We start from the raw sequence: 24,091 nt of genomic DNA on the forward strand, positions 1-24,091 counted from the left end.
TAATTAAAAAGACAAATAACAGTGAAATGAAAATGGACATAGAATGCTAATTTCTTGATTTTTTGCAAGTTGAAAGCTTCTTAAATTTTATACATTTTTATTTCAAAGACTCAAAAATGGGAGTATTTATTCAATCCATTTTAAACCTTTTAATCTAAACCAAGCTATTTAGAATGAGCCCTCTTCAAAATAAACATAGATTTCAGCATGGAAATTGGACTCCTCTCTCTTGGGGCATACTTAATTTCACTAGATGTAAGTTCCAATTATTTTCAAAGAAAACTATAATAAAATTAATTGTCCTGATTTAAAATTTTTCAAAGTTGATGTACCTGAAAGTGTAAGCATTGTGTTATTTTGTCATGTAGAGTAGTCATAGAGAAGTCAATGTTAACAAATGAAATTAGGAGAAAAGATAAACATATGAGGGGATAAAGCAAAATTATTATTTTAACTTGATAATTTATTCTCAAAAAACACCAAAAATGGCTTAAAACTATTTAGAATGACAAGTAATGAATATAATGCGTATATATAATATTCTTTGTGCATGCCAACAAAAAGATAAAATACTGCAGAATTCTTCTTATCCAATGCAATCAAGATAGTGTTTGTTGAAGTAATTTTAAAAAGATAGTTGTAGTAGAGAGTCATAACACATAAGGCAACAAACATCTAATTTTACTTAAAGTTCATAAATACTTGTTTGCTGACTTTTGGTGTAGGGACACAACCTTGCCTTTGAGGTATAGGTTACCTGATTAAAGTTCCACATCCTTATTAACAGCTAATATGTGGTCTACGATTTCCAGTTTTTATTTCTTTAAAAAGGAGTAAAAAAGATTTAAAAACTTATGAAGCAATCTGACCAAAACCTTTTAGATTTTTATGACTTTTCCAGTAACCAAAATGTTACTATAGCTTTGCCCAACTAGAATTTAATGACATTTTAGAAATGTCATTGAATTTTCCCAAGGCAATCAATTTGGTTAATATAAACAAAGGCTATCCCTTGTTTTCACAATCATATCTATTGTTATACAATATTTAATTGAATTATGAAATTAGAAAAACTACAGAAACTATCTTAAACAGGTTTCAGAAGCAATTACCCTTGATGAGCATATATCTCAGCTGATGGGAGTGGGACAGAAATACTCAGGTATGTTAGAGAGTAAATCATTAGTCCTGAACACCTAAGCTTTGCAGAAGGAATGGAGTTTTGGTTAATGCGGGGCATCAGGGAAGGGTACTCAACTAATAAATGTTATAGTTTACTTAGGAATAAATTTAACAATAAATATTTAGGGCATATGCTTTAAAGTACAAAAACAAACTGAGACACATCAAAAATATTTAAATTAATGCCAAGATATTCTTAGTTTTAGCCAGAATTATTCAAGAGCATAAAGCTTTCTCTACATTAATCTATAGATGCAATGGAATTTCAATCAAAATCCAAATGATCTTTTATTTTCAAACTGACAGAATCATTAAAAAATATTTTCCCAAAGAATAAAAATTCCAAGAAGAGTCAGGGATATTCTGAAGAAGTGCAATAAAAAAAACTTTTTTTACATTAATATATCCTAAAATCCATCATAAAACTACAGTAATGAAATCCTAGTGGTTACAGTACAGAAAGGGAAAGTTAGATTAATGGCTTTCCACCAAGAACCAAACAAACCTATACATTAATAAGAATTTTGTGTATTTGATAAGGAGCCACCTAACATAACTGGAGAGCAAATAGGTTATTTAATCCACAATATTGAGACAACTGGCCAGTTGCTTGAAAAGTAAGTTGGTTTCATATACTTCATTCATTACACCATAATAAATTTCACATGAGTCAAAAAAGTAAAGACAAAAAATGAAGCCGTAAGGTAGAAAAAAATACGTATGAACAGTTTCATAATCTTTGGGTAGAAAAGGTTTCATTACATGAAACCCAGAAGCCATAAAGAAGGAAAGTAGTTAGATCTTACTACATCAAAAAGTTCTGTTCAGTTAAACAGAAATAGGCCAACAATGTAAAGAACATAAAAAAGATCCAACAACAGAAGACAAAACAAATTTCATGCATGTGACAAAGTATTAATACCACTAAAATAGAATGAGCTCTTAAAATCAAAAGATAGAAAAATGGATGGGATGTGGCAGGGAATTTGTAAAGAAGAAATATAAAGAGGTAATAAACATGTCAAAAGAAAATACAATTACAGAATTAAAAAAATTACCCATCAGGCTGTCAAAGCCGGAAAAAAAAAAAAAAGATGCCCATTTTTAACATGAAGAAAGAGACTATGTCCCACTAGTGGGAATGAATGTAAATATTTACCGATGCTGTGGAAACTGGTAACAAAACCTTAAATGAATATACTTTTCATATTAAGTACATATTTGGAGAATGTAGAAATTTGGAGAAATTGTACAAATACATGTACACAAAGATGTTCACTGTAGAATGCAGACAGTAGTAAGAAGCAGAAATCAATATACAACTAGTTGAATAAATTATGATGCATCCATACATTCGATTGCTACAAGCTATTTAGAAGGAGACATTTTTATGTTTACTGATGTGCAGAGATTTCCTTTGTATACTGCTGTGCAAAAAAACAGGTTGCAAAACTATTACAGAATTATTACTTTTATGTAAAAGTATATATCCAGGTAGATAATATAAATATATTTTATGTATAAACTGTATGTCTTTGGGTAGTGGGATTAGGGGATTACTTTAAATTTTACTTCATATATTTCCGTATTATTTTTCTGAAAGTTTTATTTTTATTTACAGAAAAATATGTAAAAATACTCAATTTAAGTCAGACTAAGAACAACTATTTCATTGAACTCACTTTATTTTTTTAGTTACAATAAAAGCTGACCTTGTGCTAAGACACGATTTATACTAATCAACAAACTTTTTTTTGGCCAAATTATACAGAGTTGGAAGGAAAGAATTCTTATTTTGCTTCTTACATGGTAAACAGAATTATATTTCTACTTGTGTCTGAATCTAAATATGCTAAATAAATTAAAGACTTAATGCTTGATAATTCAAGTCCAAGAATCCGTTTTTATTTTTTTAAGTTTATTTATTTTTGAGAGACAGAGAAAGAGAGAGCAGGGGTAGGGCAGAGAGAGAGAAAGAGAGGGAGAGAGAATCCCAAGCAGGCTCTGCACTGTCAGCACAGAGCCCAAAATGGGGCTCGAACTCACAAACCATGACATCATGACCTGAGCTGAAGTCAGGAGCTCAAGGAACTGAGCTACCCAGGCACCTCCCAGAATTCCTGTTTTGAAGTAAACTAGTTTGTAACTAGTTTGTAAAGTAAACTAGTTTGGGCCAAAAGTAAGGAAAATCCCATTAAAAATGACTTACACAAGGAAGGAATTTACTACAGTATTAGAAGTCAATATGATAGGTGGGCTCCAGGTCTAGCTGAATGTTGTGGTCCAATACTGCCATCACAAACTTAAGTTCTTTCTGTATCTCAACTATTTCATTATCCTTAGGCCTGGCTTCAGCCTAAATTGGATCTCCTCATGGTTCTAAGATGGCTGCCAGTAGCCATGACAGCTATGCTTCTGTCGTATGTCCATCAGGAGAGGGGGAGTAAAACTCTTCTCCCAAACATAAAATACAAGTTCTTCCCTTCAGTCTGATTGGATCATTTTAGGTCACATGGTCAACCAGGAGCCAGTGGTATTTCCAGTACAATGTCATTTTTGATGGGCTTACACTAATCTGCATCTATGTCTGAAGTTGGGGGTTGGGGGGAAATTATGTGGAAAAAAAACTGTTTGGAATTGGAGAGTGAATAACAGGTAGATAACCAAGTTTCTACTACAAAGGATATGTAGACTTTTTAGTATTTATAATGTACAATGGAAAGTTTCATTTGAATCATCTCAATTGGCTGGTCATACTGATTAAATTCACTGGTTAATTCTACAGATTACACACATCACTTTAGTAATATGTGTTGCTTATATGAGTTTGGGTCATGGAACAAGTGAAATTTTTCATCCAACTTAGCATAAATGTCTCATACTGTTGTTGTTCCCTAAGATCCCAAAGGCATTTCAAGTAGGCAAATAAATTTGGTGTAAATAAAATTTTAAAAAAATACTGCATTCTCTAAATATCTGTGTTGCTATTTTATTTGTAGAAAATCTTAGGCTTTTTTTTAAATCCTAAAAGTGAATTATTTTTGTTCTGAAAATGTAGCTCACTGAGAAAAATAATATTGAGTAATAGGTTGTGTAGAAACAAAAGAGTGCGCCAAAGGGTAGTGATTAGAGAAAGCCTTACATGGAAACATTTGGATGAGTACCCAACAGAAATGCAGAGTTCTAACTGAGCAGAGAAGAAAGAAATGTGGTAGATCATAAATCTCCTGAAATTTTGGTGTATACAATATGTATAATGTTGACTTTCCAACAGTGTCATTTATTGCCAGCTCATAAGGAAGTAAACATACACTTAATTTGGCATATTTAATTCATGTTGCAGCAAACCTGTATTTCTTTAGTGAAAAGTGGTGAAAGCAAATAACTACCTTATGCTCTTCTGTAAGAGCTCAACACAGCCTTCCGACTCAAATCCTAATTGAATATTGACTAAAAGATAGCTTTGAGCTCTCAGCACAGAGAAATTAAAGGACAAATATGAAAAGCTCATTGAACTAAACAGCAGATCCACAATTGTTTAGAAATGCTGCTCTGGGGAGGTAGGGTGGGTGGGGAATGTGCTTCGGATTAATTAAAACAACTACAAATCTTAACCTATGTGTGTTCGCTTGGAAGGTCTATAATGCTGAATCATAACACACAGCAATATATATATAGGCTGCCTGTGAAAAGTAGATAGTAGAAAGAAATCTTTTTTTTTCCCCTCTCCAGGGAAACAGGAAGGGTGGCAAATGATGCGGAGCCATTGCCAAAGCTCATAGGAAGTTGTTTCTAACTTGGTCATGGAAAAATGCTATAGCAAATCATGTCCTTTGCAAATGAGACATTCTGCTCGTGTTGACAATATTCTTTGGAAATTCTGAAGCCTCAAAATGCCTCATAGGAAAACACGTCACTTCAAGACAAGGTCAAGGCCAATCACTCCCCATCTGGCAATCATCCAGGTGTCTGCATTATCTTTGATTGGTCCTTTGCCTCAGTTCGGTGCTATTTCCACTGGAGCTACTAGGAGTACAAATCATTTTCAGAGGCTCCTGTCTACCAAATAAAGGACAATAGACAAAGTTCAATAGTATTCAATATTTACCACTCCCTGGTCCCAACCTGCCTTTCCAATCTTATTCCTTGTGAGGGCTTTGTGGTCTGGCTTTGTGTGGCTTCTGTGCCTTTGCTCATGTGGTCCCTAGAATACCTGTTTTCCTGCTTCCCCATGTTCATTCAGATTCTATCTATTCCCTAGCTGCAGTGCAGCCTTCTCCACCACACCAGCTGTGACCCTCTGGCAATTAATGTGGTTTGTTGAAGCTTTTGAGATGGTGTAATGACCTGATGACCCAGGAATACAGGCATCTTATCTTAGACCAAAGTCACCTGTCTTCTCAGGAGAACTATACACACAGATAACAGTGTCAAATGAAAAATAAATTCCCTCTTTATCATTAGAACTTTGGAAGAGTAGACCACAGTATGGAACCTTTCTCTACCCCTATGTCCACATTCAAATTGTATCATCTCTATTAACAGATAAAAGATGATAGTACCCAAGAATGTGCGAGAAGAGAGACTACCGGAAACCATATGCTTCCCTTTCAACGTGAGAGACTCTGACCACTAATAAATGGAGTCCAATAACTTTTCTTAAACATTATCACTAAGATCACAATCTTCCCAACCGAGGAGGATTAAGGAAGGAAAGAGAGTATGAATGTTCCTTACTCCCTGGATGCCTGTGCAAACCTAGGTCAGGTTTTAGGGTGGAATCCTACAGTGGTAGGGACAAATCTAAGAGTCTCTCCTAGTCTGTTGGGCATCTTTTAAAAAGTTTTTCTTCCCAGAAAAGCCACCAGCCAGGCCCCCTCCCCTGTCTTTCTGTGGGCTTGACATAAGCCTGGGCTTACTCTGGGGCTCATGGCCTCTTGGGGCCAGATTAAGCTCCATATGAGTCCTCAAGGTCAGCCTGGAACCTGAAATGGAATCACGTGTACATTTTCTGAAATGACACTGGGCTTACTATGATCTTTGTCCAAGAGTCATTATGGTTTTTACAATGTTAGGCAGAAGTGTTTTTGTACCTGCATGGGAAGGTATTAGAATATTGGTCACTGAAATTAAATACAAAGGGCAGGCAATTTGTTTCACATATTTAAGATTTGTAAGAACAGCAATGAACACTTATATCCCACACATTTATGACACATACATAAAAATTACTCTGATAAAATCAACGCAGTAGTCAACAACTGTTCTAGCAAAATGCTTTTGAACTAGTGATTCAAAACACTTCTACATATAGGCATTCATTTTCTGAGATTTTCTACAAACTTCCCCACAACACTGTAAAGATGATCTGTGCTGGATAAAATGTTCAGGCCTAATTGGCGACCTTTTCTTACAGTGTGAAGACATTTACACTCCTCCTTTCTCCTTTCTCCATGCTCTCCACACACTTTGCTTAGATTAATCTTCTTAAAATATTACAGTGGTCATGTCTCAGTTCTGCTCAGAATTCTTCAGCGGTTCTTCACCGCCTACCAGATAAAATCACCCCCATGCACAGCAAAGGAAACCATCAACAGACGAAAAGGCAACTGACTGAAAGGCAGAAGCTATTTGCAAATGAGCTTTCTGATACAAGGGTAAGATCTAAAATATATAAAGAACTTATGCAACTGAAAACCAAAGACCAAATAATCCTATTAAAAAATGGGCAGAAGACCTGAATAGACATTTTCCCAAAGAAGACACACAGATGGCCAACAGACACCCAGAAAGATGCTCAACATCACTCATCGTCAGGTAAATGCAAATCAAAACCACAAATGAGGTATCACTTCACAGCAGTCAGAACGGCTGGTATAAAAAAGACAAGAAATAACAAGTGTTGGCAAGGATGTAGAGGAGAGAGAAGTCTAATGAGGCAGCTACTGTGGAAAACTGAATGGAGGCTCCTCAAAAAATAAAAATAGAAATAGCATACAATCCAATGAGTCCATTACTGAGTGTTTACCCAAAGAATCTGACAACACTAATTTAAAAAGACACGTGCAGCATTATTTTCATCACGTCATCATTATTTATAACAGTCAAAACATGAAAGCAACCTAAGGGGCTAGCCATAAATGAACGGCTAAAGAAAATGTGGCATATCGACACAATGGAATGTTGCTCACCCATAAAAAGAATGAGATTTTGCCACTTGCAAGACCATGGATAGACCTAGAAGACAGTATGCTAAGTGAAACAAGGCAGAGAAAGACAAATACCCTATGCTTTCACTTAAGTGTGGAAACTAAAAAACAAAACAAACAGAAAACAGAAACATACTCATAAATACAGAGAAAAAGCTGGTGGTTGCCAGAGGGAAAGTGGTATGGGGATGGGCAAAATAGGTGGAGGGGATTAAAAGGTACAACATTCCAGCCATAAAATAAGTCCAGAGGATGAAAAGTACAGCATAGGGAATGAATACATGAATGAATGAATGAAGCCCCCCTCCCGATACCTGTACCCTGGTATGGAAGGATATCCACAGTCCTGACCAACCTTTATTCTTATTTCTTTTATCTCTGATATTAGAACCTTATTCAATCATATTTGTTCAGAGGTCCTCAAACTTGCTTTGCATTACATCATCTCTGAATACTTGAAAATATCTATCCTTCCCTCCAAAATACATCATGTTACTATCCTTTGATTTTCTCAGTCAGCTGGAGGCTTAATTCAAATACCACTTCTTCCACTAAGTCTGGAGGAACTCTATTTTATCTGGTAATCAACAAAAGCATGGTGACCAGAGTCTTGAAATTTCCCATGAGCCTAAAGAAAGGTCTGAGACCTTAAATAAAATGTATTGTCTCCAGTATCTACAACTAAAAATGAAAACTCAAACCTAAAAATGTTCAGGTAAATGACTTCCAAACGTTTGTCGACTTCATTAATTGTTCAGTGTAGTACTCCTATCACTAGAATTGAAAACAGTTGGTGAGGATTCCTGTGAATGCACCATAATTCCTAAGGAATCATAGTCATTTACTAACCAAGTTATATAGACAAATAGTTTTAAGGCAAGATTGAAAAAACCCTTCCAGTTTTATTTAAAAAAAAATTTTTTTTTTCAACGTTTTTATTTATTTTTGGGACAGAGAGAGACAGAGCATGAACGGGGGAGGGGCAGAGAGAGAGGGAGACACAGAATCGGTAACAGGCTCCAGGCTCTGAGCCATCAGCCCAGAGCCTGACGCGGGGCTCGAACTCCCGGACCGCGAGATTGTGACCTGGCTGAAGTCGGACGCTTAACCGACTGCGCCACCCAGGCGCCCCTCAGTTTTATTAAGAATACAAAAATAAATGGATGTGAGGTATATTTTAGTAAGTTTACTAGGAGATGGGGTAGGCCTTCAAAGGTCTGCAATGGCCTCAGGCATACTTTGTGTGAACCAAAGACTGACAGCATAGCAGTGAGCCCTAGATGCACTCAGGAGGCCAAGGCTGGTGCTCTATAGTTTTGCCCAGCCAGTGGGACTTCCCCATACCTCACTTTGCCTGCCACAAAACAGGGATGTAAGATGGATGCCCCACTACTCAAAAAGGTTGTTTTAAAGAAAAGATGAGGGGCGCCTGGGTGGCTCAGTCGGTTAAGCGTCCGACTTCGGCTCAGGTCATGATCTAACGGTCTGTGGGTTCGAGCCCCGCGTCGGGCTCTGTGCTGACAGCTGAGAGCCTGGAGCCTGTTTCAGATTCTGTGTCTCCCTCTCTCTCTGACCCTCCCCCGTTCATGCTCTGTCTCTGTCTCAAAAATAAATAAACGTTAAAAAAATGAATGAATGAATGAATGAATAAATAAATAAATAAATAAATAAAAAGAAAAGATGAGATCATCTCAGTGAACATGCTATAAACGGTAAGGAACATTTATTACTGTTCTCTAAATAATCATGAATTCAATAATCATGAGTTCTGCATCAACAATCTATTGAGTTGTACACATATTGATCAGACACCAGAGGATACTAAATGAAATCATCTCTGTAGAGTCAGGAGAAAAAGAACGGATGTACCTTGAAGTTAGGTGTGCTAAATGCTTCAATATAGTTACTAGAGCATATGGCTCAGAGGGCAGGCCAGAGTCAGACCACCTGGGCCCCAACGCCTCTCTCTAAACTAAATGTGTGACCTAAGAGAAGTTTCTTAACTGCTTTGTCTCTTGGTTTTCTTGGTAGGGTTGAGATGATTAATAGTTACCTTACAGAGCCACGGTAAAGATTAAATGAGATAAGGCTTATAAATTTATGCAGCACTGACTCCACAGAATAAACATCCCATAAATAGTCATTATTTATTCCTGTTCTTTATAATGACTGGGTGCCATCATCCACCTAGAGAGTGATAGAAGGCAAGTGATAGAAGGCAACGCAGGGATGCTAAGTGGTTTAATAGGCTGAAGTAGAGGGTGTGTGCAGAAGTGCAGGAGTAGAGCCTGGCTGGGGAGAGAGGATCCATTTAGGCCATGCAAATGAGTTTAGAGTGTATCCTGTGCAAGAAACAGAAAGCCACCCAAGAAGTCTGAGCAGAGAAAAGTCCTGATTGGGTCTGTGCTGCAGAATGATCACGTTGGTATCTGGAGGAATGTGGGCAGGAAAGGAAGCAGAGAGAACAGTTAAAAAGATATTGTTGCAAAAGCCCACGCAAGCAATCGTGAGCACCCAAAGCAGGGCACCAGTAATGAAGATGAAGAGAAGGAGAAAGATGAAAATTTGCACAAGAGGAACATCGACACGATGTATGTGGCCTTTGGTGGCTAGGACGACCAACAGTAAAGATTCGAAGTTGAGTTGTGTCCTACCGTATTGAACAGCTTAGTTATATAGTAGCACCACTGGGACAGTCAGTGAATCAGAAAATAGAGGAGAAAGAGACTTGGTGAGAAATTCTATTGTTGGGTGGACTGAAGACATCCCATGGGACATGTCATGAAGGTCAATGTTCTTCCAAGTGTAGTCTGCAGACCTGTGTCATCATCCATGAACTGCTGGTTATTGGTCCTTACCAAGATAAAATACTAGTATGAGAAATTACATCAACTTCATTAAGCGGGTCAATCCAGCTGACATTTGTGTGTGTGTGTGTGTGGCAAGACTCTCTTGAAGAAAGTAGTAAGTTAACTTACATTCCAGTGCAGTTCCTTATCTCATTGTAGACCCATGATGAAGTGCTCACTGACTTGAACCAGTCTCAGACCACACCTTTGGCAGCCTGATGAATGGGTCTGGAAACCTGGTGAGAGACTCACGCTAGAGCCAAAGATCTGGGCATGGGAGGTGTAGGGATGTCAGTAGCTAACACCATCATTAGTGGTGAAATGGCCCGGAGAGATGATATAGAGAAGGGGGCTGTGTTAGCCCAGTATGGCTGCCATACGAAGCACCACAAACTAGGTGGCTTAAGCAGAAATTTATCCTCTCACAGCTCTGGAGGCTAGAAATTTAAGATCAAGGTGTCTGCAGAGCTGGCTCCTTCTGAGGCTGTAAGAATATATTCCGTGCCTCTCCCCTAGCTTCTGCTAATCTTTGCCGTTCCTTGCTTGAAGAAGCATGACTTAAATCTCTGCCTTCCTCTTCACATAGTGTTCTCCCTGTGTCTCTGTGTTGAAATTTCCCCCTTTCAATAAGGACACCAGTCGTAAGGGATTAGCGTCCACGTGACGGACCTCATCATAACTAATAACATCTGCAAAGACCTTATTTCCAAATAGGTCACATCCTGAGGTACTGAGGATTAGGACTTCGACATGAATGGGGCAGGCGGGGGAGGGAGCGGGATGGGAAGGGGGACACAATCAACCCATAACAAGGGCCAAGGATGGAGACCGAAAAAACACCAATATTTACGATTCAGACACCACATCCTGCCTTATAAGTTACATTCTCTATTGGTGGATCTCGACTTCTCAACCAGATTGGTAGGTTCTTAAAGATCAGGAAGGCTGCCTAAAACGTCTTTGCATATTTTGTCTCCAGGATTTAGGGAGTTTCTTGTATGTAGAAGTGGCTCAAAACAATGTTGTTTGATGATGTATAACAAACAAAAATTGAATATGGAAGAGTCCTCAAGAAATGTTTTGAACACAGTATGTTATGACACGCCGCCTTATAGACAACAGTTGCTGCACTTGTCAGAAAAATCACCAAAGTCGATGTTCAAAATATATTTTAACTCATTTGCTTAAACAACTCTATGCCTACCATCCACACCAAAAGGCTGTTTTTCTGCATGGGCAACAGAAGGCACAATTATTTGTGAAAATTTTCAATGTGTTTTCTTTGTTTTCTTAAGCGATACAGTAGATTCCCTGTACCACTCTGCATGTTTGCCAAAATCCCATTGTCTTTTTGAAAGCAATACAGCCCCTGGTGGGTATGTAACTTAGCATGCGCTCCTGGAACACTTAGGGATTTTTTCTTTTAAAGTTAACCTCCAAGCATCTCACAACTTTCCTAGTGCACCGAAGTGATCCAGAGAAACACCACATGACAGGTTGATACGTTCCTCCCACAGGCTGCTGAGAGGACATATATATGTTATCAGGTTATTCCATTTCTCTCAATTCTAGAAAAGTAGTCAGAAGCTGGGAACACTAGGGGGCTTGATAATTCTTTTTTTTTTTTTTCAAAACTCTCAAGGTTTCCCCTGTTTGTTAAAATGCAAAGAGTGGGTTAGCAAAGATAATTTTCCCCTTGACTAGTGAAAGGCATCAGAAAAATCGATACCTCAGCAGTTTTACTGTTTTATAGGCACCCATCCTATTCTTATTACCACATCCAGTATACAATAGCACTAGCGGGATAGTTATTATTTATTTATATCCTAACTATACTCAGAAAAGACTTTAGACAGCTTACAATAGGAGAGACAACAGTCCCCAAGTCCCCTAACAGAATAAAAGCAGACAAAATCATCTTTATTAATGTTTTTAATGTTTATTTATCTTGAAAGAGAGAACGAGTGCGCCTAAGCAGGGGACGGCAGAGAGAGAAGGAAAGAGAGAATCCCAAGCAGGCTCCAGGCCGTGAGCACAGAGCCCAGAGCAGAGCTCGATCCCACAAAAGGGGAGATCATGACCCCGCCAAAATGATGAGTCGGAGCCGGGCAAACTGAGCCACCCAGGCGCCCCCAAGTATATTTATGTCTAAACACGTAGAACTTAGAGATTCTTCTCTAAAACCTTGGCAACAATGACGCTAATATTTTAAATAGTCTTTCACTAAAATGCTGTTGACTAACCATTTTTTTTTTTCCTTCAGAAAGAGCTAAATCAAATAAAACTTACTAAAGAACATATGCCCAATATGGAGATTCAGCTCTGACTTTGGTTCTTTGAGACTTCATGTTTGGCCATTTAAACATGCCCTATGGTGATTCAAGTTCGGCAGGGATTCAACCGTATCAAGAACTTCACAATTGCTTCTAGTCTTTAAAAGAAGACACCTCTAGAATATCTCGAAATGTGTCCATTGTTGGTATAAACAAGCGAAGCTGGGAAGTAACTGATGGTATGTTTCTGCTACATAAATTATTTTGAAACCATTTGGTAATTGGTCAACTCTTCATGTTTTCCATCGAGAAGTTTTTATAAAAATAAATATGCTGCGTATCCATAATAGAAGCAGACCGTATTTAAGACTCTTTCACTTACTCTCCTTAGAAGCTCCCTAGGAATTTCAAGTGTGGAATTTCAAATATAATGTTTACAAGTACCTGCTTTGTGCCAAGCACTGTTTTGGGAAATGGGTAATCAAAGAGCAGTAAATGTGGTCCCTGTCTTTGGGGTTCTTAGGGTCTAGTGGGAGAGAGGCTACACACATAAGGTAATTTAAATGTAATGTACAGGAAGTAAAGTAGAAATAGAGTAGGGAGTTGAGAAAGCACTTAGATTTGGGTAAGGTTTCCTGAAAGAGAGAACACTTGAGTTAATTAAAATACAAACAAGAACAAATGAGGCAAAGAAACGTGAGAAAGGGGCGCCTGGGTGGCTCAGTCGATTAAAGTATCTGACTTTGGCTCAGGGCATGATCTCATGGTTGGAGATTTCGAGCCCCACATCGGCCTCTGTGCTGACAGCTCAGAGCCTGGAGCCTGCTTTGGATTCTGTGTCTCCTTCTCTCTCTCTGTTCCTCCCCCCACTCATGTGTGTGCTGTCTCTCTCAAAAATAATAAACATTCAAAAAAATTAAAAAACGAAAAAGGTGAGAAAGATGTTCTAAAATAAGGAACAGCGTGAGCAAGGGCACTGTACTACAAAACAGTATGGGGCATCTGGTGGACAAAAATGCAGGAATACTACTATTATTGTTACTGATAGCATTTGCTCAATATTTACTCCATATTAAGGAATTGTTAAGCAATTAACATGCTTTTTTCTTGTAATCCTCAATATTACTCCCCTGCTTTCCAGATGAGGAAACTAAGACTTGAAAGAGATTAGATAGTGTTCCCAAGGTCATAGAGCCAGCAGGTCACGATAGTACTAGGGATTTGTTTTTTTGTTGTTTTTTTTAAATATGAAATTTATTGTCAAATTGGTTTCCATACAACACCCAGTGCTCATGCCAACAGGTGCCCTCCTCAATACCCATCACCCACCCTCCCCTCCCTCTCACCCCCCCGCGCCCCCACCCCGAGAGTTAGTGAAATGTTTCAGTACAAAGAAAATAGGGATGTATTGGACCCTCAACTCCATCCATTCTGTAAGACGATGCCACAGTGATAGATAACCACTGCCTTCTAGGTCTACTTAATCATGTCAATAATGATCACAATGATAAGAGCAATAGTGAATATAAGGCGTGCTATGGTCAGTACTTTACATATATTAACTTTCTCAGTCCTTTTACAGATAAAAATAACACAACATGGCACACATCAACTTGAAATCATAAGAACACTTATGCAGCACTTACTACATGCCCGACATTGTTCTAAAATGTATTATCTAGTGTATGATCTCACTTCATTTTTATAAGAATCCAATAATGAAGGTACTCTGATTGACGAGTAAACTGAGTCACACAGAGATTAAATAGGTTGCCCCAAATCAGAGGCAGTTTGGGGTACAGCCAAGGGAACAAATCCAGGCATTCGAGTTTCTGAATCTATGTCCTTAACTACCTTTCTTTACTGTCCATCCTAAGTCAAGTGCAATGAACAGACTTAAAAACACTGGCCGACTTCATCCCTCTTTCTTTACCTGCTATTAACAGAGAACTCTATCATATACTTGGATGGAAAAATGAAAAAAAAAAAAAGCAAGGTAATACGAATCATCAGCTCTTCAATTCTGCAGAAACTATAAATCTGATCCTAACAAGGAAACTGTTGCCAGAGACCGAGAACATAGAGCTCCAAATTCCAGATCGTTTTCTTGGATGTGTTCCAGGGGCCAGGGTCAGACCATCAATATCTGTGCAACAATAGCAAAAAGAGATGGTGTTGGAAAGAACCAGAGAGCTGGTGTCTTCCCATCCAGATGCATGTAGTATCTATCTTGGAGCGAGCAGAATTTTAGTTAAAAATGATCAACACTTCATTATTTAGGTGATGGCTTGGGAGTCTCATTTCTATTGCTTTTTGCAAACTCATACAAACTCAAACCCACCTTCATCCTCCAGTTTTCAGAGAAGCCAGAAATACAAATTTTTTGGCGAAGGAAGCTCATGGTTTTATATGCGGATAACTAGTTCAAAAAACTGAAAAAGGCAATGTAGAAAAAACAAAATCTACCTGTGGTTCCCTTTTGGCCCACAGGTCCCAGTTTACAAGCCCTCCTTAGTTTATAGTCTTATAACATTTTTTAAAAGTTTATTTATTTATTTTTGAGAGATAGAGAGAACGGAGGAGGGGGAAAGGGAGAGGGAGCGAGAGAATACCAAGCAGTCCCCACACTCAGCAGGGAGCCCATGGTGGGCTCAATCCCATGACCGAAAGATCATGACCCAAGCCGAAATCAAGAGTCTGGCACTCAACCTGAGTCACCCGGGTGTCCCTGCAGTCCTATAATCATTTTAAGATCTCACCTCCTCATCTGAAAATTTAGTTGGACAAAGTGAGCTCTAAATTCATCTTCATTTCAGACTCTTTGAAGATACTGCCTTACCGTGTAATGTAAAAACATAGCAAAGAGAAGTTTGAAGGAAATTAGAAGTCTTGATCATGAGTAACTGCATTGCTCAGCAAGGACTATCAACTACTACACAGAAATGGCACCTTGGAGATTATCTGTAGCTTCCCCATCCACCTCTTCATAGGAAAGATAAAGAAATTACCCAGAGACAGAAGTTGACTTGCCTACAATCAGAGGTTTATTCGTGGTACAGACTGAGCTCAGACACAGTGTCTTTTCTCTTCATTATCCAGGTTTCTTCATTCTGTCAAAGAAGTCAGGTCCAGCCAGGCCTGTAGATCCCTGCACTGGATGTTTTCCTATTACATACACCAATAAATCTGTCCCTTCCCCTTTGTGTTCCTTTTGATTTAGCCACTTGAGTTGGGTTTTTGTAACTTAGAACCAAAATAATTTGACTAATAGTGTCCACAAACAATGGCTCCTTTCCACATTCCTGCTACCTCATGCTCTTCTCCAGAGTGGGATACCTGTCCTTCCTTATGCTTACACAAATCACACAAACTCTTTTAGACCTAACCCTAACCCATTTCCTCCATGAAGATTTTCCCTATTCTTAAAACCAATCCCTTGTGAACACATGCGCACACATTCTCTTCCCTTATACTTTAGTATTTGTAATCAGCATCTTACAATTAAACACTCGCTTATTCTCAACTTATCTGACATGTATAGATGTTATCTTCCAGACTAGAACATAAGCTCCCCAAATCAAGTACCTATCTCACAGGTATCTTCTGGTTCCGTAACCAAGCCTGGGAGAGTGCTTGGTGCAAGGAGTAACTAGTCATCTATTTAGAACTTATTTCTAAGTTAGTAGAACCCTCTTAATCATAGCTGTATAGACATCTGGCCCCAAGTCACAAACACTGATTATATTTTAATGCAATAGCCTAGGACTATATATTAAATTTGCTTTTGTAGGGAGAAGATCTATGAATCATTTGACTTCCCCACTTTACACAGTACAATTCTTCAAGAATGAAGGATTTAATTTCCTTTGTTCTTCAGTCCAGTTTTAGGGAAGCATAAGGCTATTCCAAGAATGTAATGAAGCAAGAGCCCTCTCTGATTATTTTTTTGGTGTTCTTCATCTTCAGAATTTCTCTGCTAGTACCAGTGCGAAACAGTTCCTGCCCATTGCACCAAGGAGATTGGGAGGAAAATGCCAGAAAGCATATATAAAGACTTCAGTTCTTCTCCTGATAAAGAGAGAAAACAATTCTGTTTCAAGGAATCCTGGCTTAATAGCCATTTCATTCTCTCAAAAGGTTAGAAGATTTATTTTTTTAAAATCCAAATCATATGTTGCATTGACAAAGCAACTCTTAAGAATTCTGAATAGTAGAGCTAACCCAAATGCCCCAAAGCATATCTGAATGGACGAATCACTATTATGGATTTGAAGTATATACATATACTGATGCACATACATAGTTAACTAGGACTAGGTCTTAACTTTTAGGAAAGGCATGGGCTCTTGAGTCACGACCAATTAACAAAGCCAAATAAGTAAACGAATAAAGACAGAATTTCTGTGGCTAACAATGACTCGACATTAGCCATAATTTCATGGCAAGATATAAGATGAATCACATAGAAATGGGGAGCTTGAACTTACAACACATTTGATCTAGTCATTAAGTCCTCTTGAATGAAATAGGAGTTCATATAAAATAAACATGATTTTAGGATTGCCCTGTCCCTCATCATACACACACGCACGCATGCACACACACACACACACACACACACACACACACAGATATACATGTACACAAATGTATATATGCACCCAATATTCATTTTGGACGTTTATAAACCAGACATAATCCCTACTAGTATATTAAAAAATTGGCCATGCCAATCTAAACATTAGAACTGTTTACAGTGCCCGCTTTTACATTCCCTCAGTTACTTCTAGAAGTAGCTAGTTCACATGAGGTAGCCACTCATCACCGTTACTACACAATTTAGAAACATATGGTGCAGCTTTACCATGTGAACCACTGGGTATTCACTTTCCCATTATGACAAAAGAGGGAAAATAAAAAGCACAGAACAGTTTTTCACATTGTCATTTATGAGCTGCTAAAACATTGTGAAAGTCTGAAGACTAGATTTTTGTTTTTGTCATTAATTACCTACTAGCCTGTTATATTTAGTTTCACTGTAGTACAAGAAAAGTAGACCTATAAATATTAAAATATGATTACACATGGTCTATTTAAAGTCCCTTCTTTTAACTAGGGAGATTATTGGAATGACCAGGCACTCTTCCCCAGGAAAAGCAAAATCAAAGTAATTAACAAAATGATCCAGGAATGGTACCTTCCCTCCCTCTGCTCTTTTCCAACTGTTTTTCTGAACTAAAATACCTTTTTTGGTTTTTTGCTTGTTTTTTGGTTTTTTTTGTTTTGTTTTGTTGTTTGTTTGCTTGTTTTTGTTGGTCTTCAGCTCAAACCACATAGAAAGCCTGACAATAGTCTGGTGTTCCAATTTACCAGCCAATAACGGCCCATCTCTCTCCTTCATATTCTTTATGAGGTTAATACCTAAATGTCCATTTTGTCTATGTTGATGATTTGATAGGTACCCAAAGGGAGAGGAGCAGATCTCTCTAAACTCAAATAGAAATAACTGTGGGTAAAAGAAAAAGTACACCTGACATGTTGTCAGGATGCTAAGATTCTATTTTTCACTCTAGAATATTTCTGGCCCGTGTTACATATTAAAAAGACAGGATTTGAAATCAGAATACCCCATGCCTCAGTTCCCACTCTTCCTCCTATCCACATAGTGCTTCAGGCAAATTATAAAACATTCTGAGTCTCAGTGTTCTCTTCTAGAAACAAAGATGGTAATTCCTACACTGTTAGAGTTAGGAGAATTTTAAATGATCAAAGAACAACAAAAAAAAAAAAAACAAAAACTAAGAGAATTTCAATAGATTACCTATTTGTGTTAATTATGCATCAATATTGGTTCTTTAACTGGAACAGATGTAACATACTATTGTAAGATATTAATAGGGGAAAACTGGGGCTGGGGCATATGGGAACTATTTTCTCAATTTTTCAGTAAATCTCAAACTCTTCTAAAAAAGCCTATTTTTAAAAAATGATCTAAGTGAAGTGCCTTGCACATAGTAGGCACTTGAAAAATTGCAGCCAATGTATGACATAGAGTATTTGGTTTCAGAAAGTGTATATTACACTCCGCATGATATTTTTCTTCACCTATATTGGGATATAACAGACATATAAGATTGTCTAAGTTTAAGGTGCACAGCGTGATGATTTGACAATACAATCTCTTCTTCTCCCCAATCTGGCAACTTTTTCATAGGCAGTTTTCTCTGGCTCCCTCCATGTCACTCTATTCTCTTTTTTGCATCATTTTTCCTCTAGCTCTAACTCATCCGTTTCTATGTATAGTTTACAACCGGTTTCTATTTCTCTGAGACTCATTTAAGTTTATCAATCTTGTTTGTTAACAGGCCTTAAATTTTATCACAGAGCTTATGCAAACATTTCAGTTACTTTCATTTAAAAGAATACATCAAAGTTCCAAGCTTTCTGCTTGGAGAAAAACAGCAAAACATCCTTTCTAAGACACTAAAAACGTGAAGATACAGAAATGGAAAAGCTTGTTTTCTTTTGTAATAAGGAGATAAATATTCAGCTTCCCAGTAGAGCCAAACAGCCCTGAGGCAGCTTTGCAGGAATATGCATTTAGCACTAGTTTGCTGCAATAACTAAAAATAGTTGGACCAAAAGCCAGTGTTATCTATCCATCCTGTAGTCTCTTCGATGGTAAGGTCATGTGTAAAAACAGAACCCACCTGCCCCTCAAAAACACAGCTTTGAACGGATTCAGGTAAAACATGCAATCAGACCAGAAAAACTTAACCTCACGATGACCTTTTCAGGTGGCTGGAGTTTCTGTTTAGAAGAAATGGGCCACTGTGAGAATGGATTTCTCTCCCCATTCCAGTACCAAATGTAAGCCTCTATTCAAAGGACAGAGCTCTAGAGCCTTTTGACTGATAAAGCAAAGTTTGTTTTATATTTTTCTCTTTAAATCACAACAGTTTTCATTACCAAAGGAATAGGACATCTTTGGTTGGTGCTGTCATGAATGGGATAGATTTTAAAGATGGCATTTCCCCTGCTACCCCACAATTACCATAAAAATCACAAGCTAAAGCTTGAAATATCAGGCCCTGTATGTGGATCCAACACCCAACCTTGAGAGGAAATCCAAACACTTTTATTGTTCGGAGGATATTCTCGTCTATGATAGTCCAAAATAGAGGCTGAAGAAGCAAGGGGCCCCTAATGAGGCGAAGAGTGGAGGGAAGCCCACCTGCTATTCCCCAACCAGGAAATGAGTCGGATTTTTAATAAAAGTGATAACCCAACCCACCATTCTGGTGGCAGAAATAAATCATCAGCGCTAGCTGGGGTGTGTACATATAGAAGCAAAACAAACAGAAATCTGTGCTCACTCAAGATAAGGGTGGATAAATGTAGGAAAACCTAACACTCTACTACCGCAACATGTAATTCAGTCTTAAATGGCAGCAACCAAGAAATTCACTATTTTAAGACCCCGTCCCTGTGGGGGCTTCACCGGCTATTATCTCAAAATGAAATTGGCAAATTCACTTAAAAGAGACAACGGAATGCCGACTTTCTTCACTAACTCACTCCAACTGGGGACCTGACCTCTTCTCTTCTGGTCCCGCCACTGCTTCTTATCCTGCAGTAACCTCCCCCCCCCCCCCACCTCCTTTCTCTGGCTAGAGAACAGCTGATGGAAATGGGCACTTTTTCACATCAAAGGCAGTCCGGAGCCGCCTCAGCCGTGCCCCAGCCTCAGACACAAAAAGCTTTTGATGCTTCTAATTGCGAAGCTTTTTGCAGCTGCACTTTATCAAGCCAAAAGCGGCTGGGCTTGGAGGGCCTTGAAGAGCCAGAAGGTGGCGGCGAAGTCACCTTGGGAAGAGGAGAAGAGGGTCAAAGGGAGGAAGGTGGAGGAGCTGACCCTGGCAGAGGGACCGGAGGGCTTGCCCCGGCTCTGGGGTCACGGAGGAAGGGGGAGGAGGGCGGGGTGGAACAGGAGCCACAGGGAAGCGGTGCCGGGGGTCCCTTCGGCGACCCTCGTCGGGATCAGCTGACCCCAGTGAGGGGAGGAGGGTGCCCTTCGCGGAGCGACTGGAAGCTTCGCCTTCCGGGCTGGCTTTCTCCCGCCTGCCCCTGCGGCTCTCTCGGCCCGGCGAGCCGAGCGCTGCTGCCAGGCGCTCTTCTCGCTCCACACCGGCGCCCCCACCTGCCGGGTGCCCCCGCCCGCCGAGCGCACGCCCAGGAAGGCGGGCCCGGAGCTGAGCGCAGCCGCCCGCCGCTGGAGAGTGCCGGGAGCCCGGCAAACGAGCAAGGCCTCTCAGCGCGCCGCGGGCTGCAAGTCACTCCCCGAGCCTCCTGGGCCATAGAGCGGGACCTGCCCGCCTAGCTCCCCCGCTCGCCCGGGTGGGGACACGCGGCGCTGAGGTCCGGGCTCCTCGCCGGTCCTGGGCAGCTCCAGGCGCGCTCGGAGCTGGGCCCGGCCCGGCCGCGGAGAGAGGGCCTCGTAGCCCCTTCCCCAGGGCGCGGTCTCCTGCTTCTGCTCCTCCTCGCCAGCTGCGCCGCCAGCTCCCATTGTTCGCCCCGCCCGTCTGGCGACGTCCCGGCGCCGCTCCCGGGGCCTCCCAGGCGCACCTACCTTCTGCTGCCGGCGAGCCATGTCGGTGGGCTGCTTGGCGTTGAAGGGGTAGGCGATGCAGCGCATCACGAACACATAGAGCTGCAGCCTCTTCTTCCTCTCCTCCTCCTCCTTCTGCAGCCGCTCCAACTCCTCCTTCTCCTTCTCGCTCACCACCGACGGGCTGGGGCTGGAGGGCCGGCCGCCACCGGCGCGGGTGCTGGGCTGCAGCCCCCCGGCCCCGCCGCCGCTGCTCGCGCCGCTGCCCCCACCGCCGCCGGCGCCCACCCCGGCTCCGGCGCCGGCACCGCCGCCGCCCCCAAGCCCGGCGCCGCTGCCGCCGCCCGAGCCCTCGCTGGTGCGGCTGGGAGACAGGCGCGCGCCGGACGCGGCCGAGCCGAGCACCTCCTTGCCGCTCTCCTCCTCCACGATCTCATCCGATTCCTCTTCGCTGGACGAAGGGTCCAGCATGGTGGCGCCCGGGGAGGGGGGTGGTCCTTGGAGCCCCGGGCTAGGGGTGCAAAAGATGGGAGGCGCTGGAGGCAGCTGGGGGTCGGCTCTCCGGGATGGGCGCTTCTCCCCAAATCAGGGAGCGGGCACTGCTGCTCAGCCGCCGCCGCCGCCGCGACTGCTTCCTCTGCCCGGCGATCCCGAGCTGGGCTCAGACCCAGGAGCGCGAGGGGAGGAGGGGAAGGGAGAAGTGCGTCCGTGGACCCGAGGTGGGCAAGGGGGAGAATCAATTGCGAGCCCCGAGCTCGCAGCCGGATACCATCTGCAGCCGCTGAAGGAGGCGCCTCCAGAAAAGATGCCGAGTGTTGCAAGCTGTCGATGCAGCCAAGAGCCTAAGAGGCATCTTGCCGATTGGGGAGGGAGCGGCGCTTACGTGTTTATTGGCTTAACTCTCCCGTGTCCGCTGCGTAAAGGGTGGCTGCAGAAGGCTAGAGCCTGGAGAGCGTGGAGCGGCCCGCTAGTCTCAGAGCTTCAGTACCGACCCTAACACTTTCCCACACTCCTCACTCTCTCCCCTTGGTGGATAATTTCTTTCTTGATAACCAGTTGTCATTGCCTCGACCTGTCTCACCCTCCCACGGACAAAAAGTTCTTGGGGGAGGAAGAAATAGACAAGCCAGTGAAGACTTCTTGTTAGCGAAGAGTGGGCGGTCTATTTGGAGACGCTTATTCCAGAGGTCTGGCTAAGAGGAAGTCGGTGAGATGCCTTATGAGAAAGAGTCTACCTCCTTTCCCCCAGGCTTCTTCACACCTGGGGCGTGGAGGCAGTGGGGCTTAGCAGCATGTTGGTCCCACCTGTGTAAACTTTGATTCCACCAATTTACATACACCCGTTCATTAAAATAAAAGTGAATCAAATTTTGAGTTGATTGGTGTAGGGACCATGCAGCTCAACTGTTTAAGTAGAAGCCCCGCCCTTGCCCACCCCGCGAAAGCTATGATGAATATTCTTCAATTCCAAGAACTGGGAACACTTTCTGCTGAGGTAAGCATACCAGAGAAATGGAAGGGTTTCTGGTTGCTCAGCCCTTTCTCTTTTCTGGCTGCGGGAGGATTTGGGTGGAGGAGTGGGGGCCCAGCGATCAGACAAAGACACCCCAAGAACTCAGCGGCGTCAACATCCGATATGTTGACTCTGTCCTACTGTCTTCATCACTGCTTCTCGGTTATCTATTAATTCAAAGCAGCAGATGGTGCCTTCCTGCTCCTTTCACTTAGGCCAATAAACCCAGCGGACAAGGGAGCTGGCCAGCGTGCTGAATCTAATCAGCGACCCGCAGATGGATTGAAAACAAACCAGCGCCAGCCACCCTCGGATCTTAGGCGATCCAGAGACCTTTCTCCACCTCCTCCCGCCCCCATCTCCTATATTTATGCATTTTTCTAATGCTCTGATTATTCCTAGATACTCGTGGGAGTTTATTGTAAAAGTGCAGCGTGAATTTAAAGTTTACATCACATTCTGTCTTGATGTATTTTCAAATTTACCATGAGTTTTACAGTAGGCTTTGACATTCAAGTGAAGCTTTCTAGCTAATTTGAGAGCTAAGAAGGGACGCAAAACACCATTTAGCTCCACATTAACTCCAACAATTCTGTTTGAGGTTTTGAAATAAGTAATATACGTATAGCTTATATTTGACTTCACGACCATTCTCATCGTGAGGACGTAACTGCTATAGCCATCACACATTCTGTATCAATTTAAAATAAATAATCCAGCAATGTGGAAGTTACTACAATTTTGCAGTCCTCACTTTTTAATCATTCTAAAGAAGTGAAAGATACTCAAATCATGGGGGACTGCTTTCCCTGGAAAAGAAAATATAGTAGGCCGATCAATCAACAACCTGTATTCAGCACGTTTTCATGGAGTGAACATTGTTCTAGTTGCTTGGGGTAGATGGAATTTTTAAAAGACATTCTCCTAAACAGTCTATAATCTCCTTTGGGAGATACAACATAAACATGTGAAAAAGATTGACAGCACTTTTTCAAGGCAACATATCAACAAATCCAAGTTAGTAAACTGCTAAAAGCTTGCATGAATGAGACAGCCAGGAATGGAAAAAAATCCAGTGTTTCTTAAAGAAAAGAGTTAAATTTCAAAGGAAGGAACCGTATGAATGAATGGCAAAGAGAGAAGACATTACAAGTGGAACAATTGCAAACCCATACTGATAAGACAAGGGACCAAGTAAGATACAGAGTGCTATGGAGACGGGGTATGGGTAGGTAAGGGGGGGTGTGACGAAAATAAGAAGAGCTGAGATAATAATGCATTTAGCCAAGGGGAGGGATTATGTTTAGGACACAAAAATGAACTAAGTTACCCAGGGAGAATATGGTGATTTGAGGAGGGAGTGCTCTTCAAGGCCAAACAAAGGCCATTTACCGTTTAAATTTCTTCTTTAAGCAAGCTGAGGTATTTAAGTATTACCACATTAGACATTGGAGAAG

At 41.0% G+C, this 24,091-nt stretch overlaps 1 protein-coding gene across 28 annotated transcripts in view; it reads right to left on the minus strand.

The window, feature by feature from the left end:
• CADPS (calcium dependent secretion activator) overlaps positions 1 to 22,370 on the minus strand; it is a 478,503-nt gene extending 456,133 nt beyond the window's left edge. For 5 of the 28 annotated variants that reach the window (XM_019823865.3, XM_045051786.1, XM_045051784.1 and 2 more), the window contains exon 1: positions 21,143 to 22,362. In XM_019823865.3, coding sequence (XP_019679424.2) covers positions 21,143 to 21,592 — 450 coding nt within the window. In that variant the 5' untranslated portion in view covers positions 21,593 to 22,362. Of the gene's footprint in view, positions 1 to 21,142 lie in introns of all 28 variants that reach the window. The other 23 variants (XM_019823877.3, XM_045051796.1, XM_045051787.1 and 20 more) reach the window with 13 other exon arrangements.
• Between the last annotated feature and the right edge of the window lie 1,721 nt (positions 22,371 to 24,091).

Source organism: Felis catus, chromosome A2 (assembly GCF_018350175.1).
Source record: "Felis catus isolate Fca126 chromosome A2, F.catus_Fca126_mat1.0, whole genome shotgun sequence".
Lineage (NCBI taxonomy): Eukaryota > Metazoa > Chordata > Mammalia > Carnivora > Felidae > Felis > Felis catus.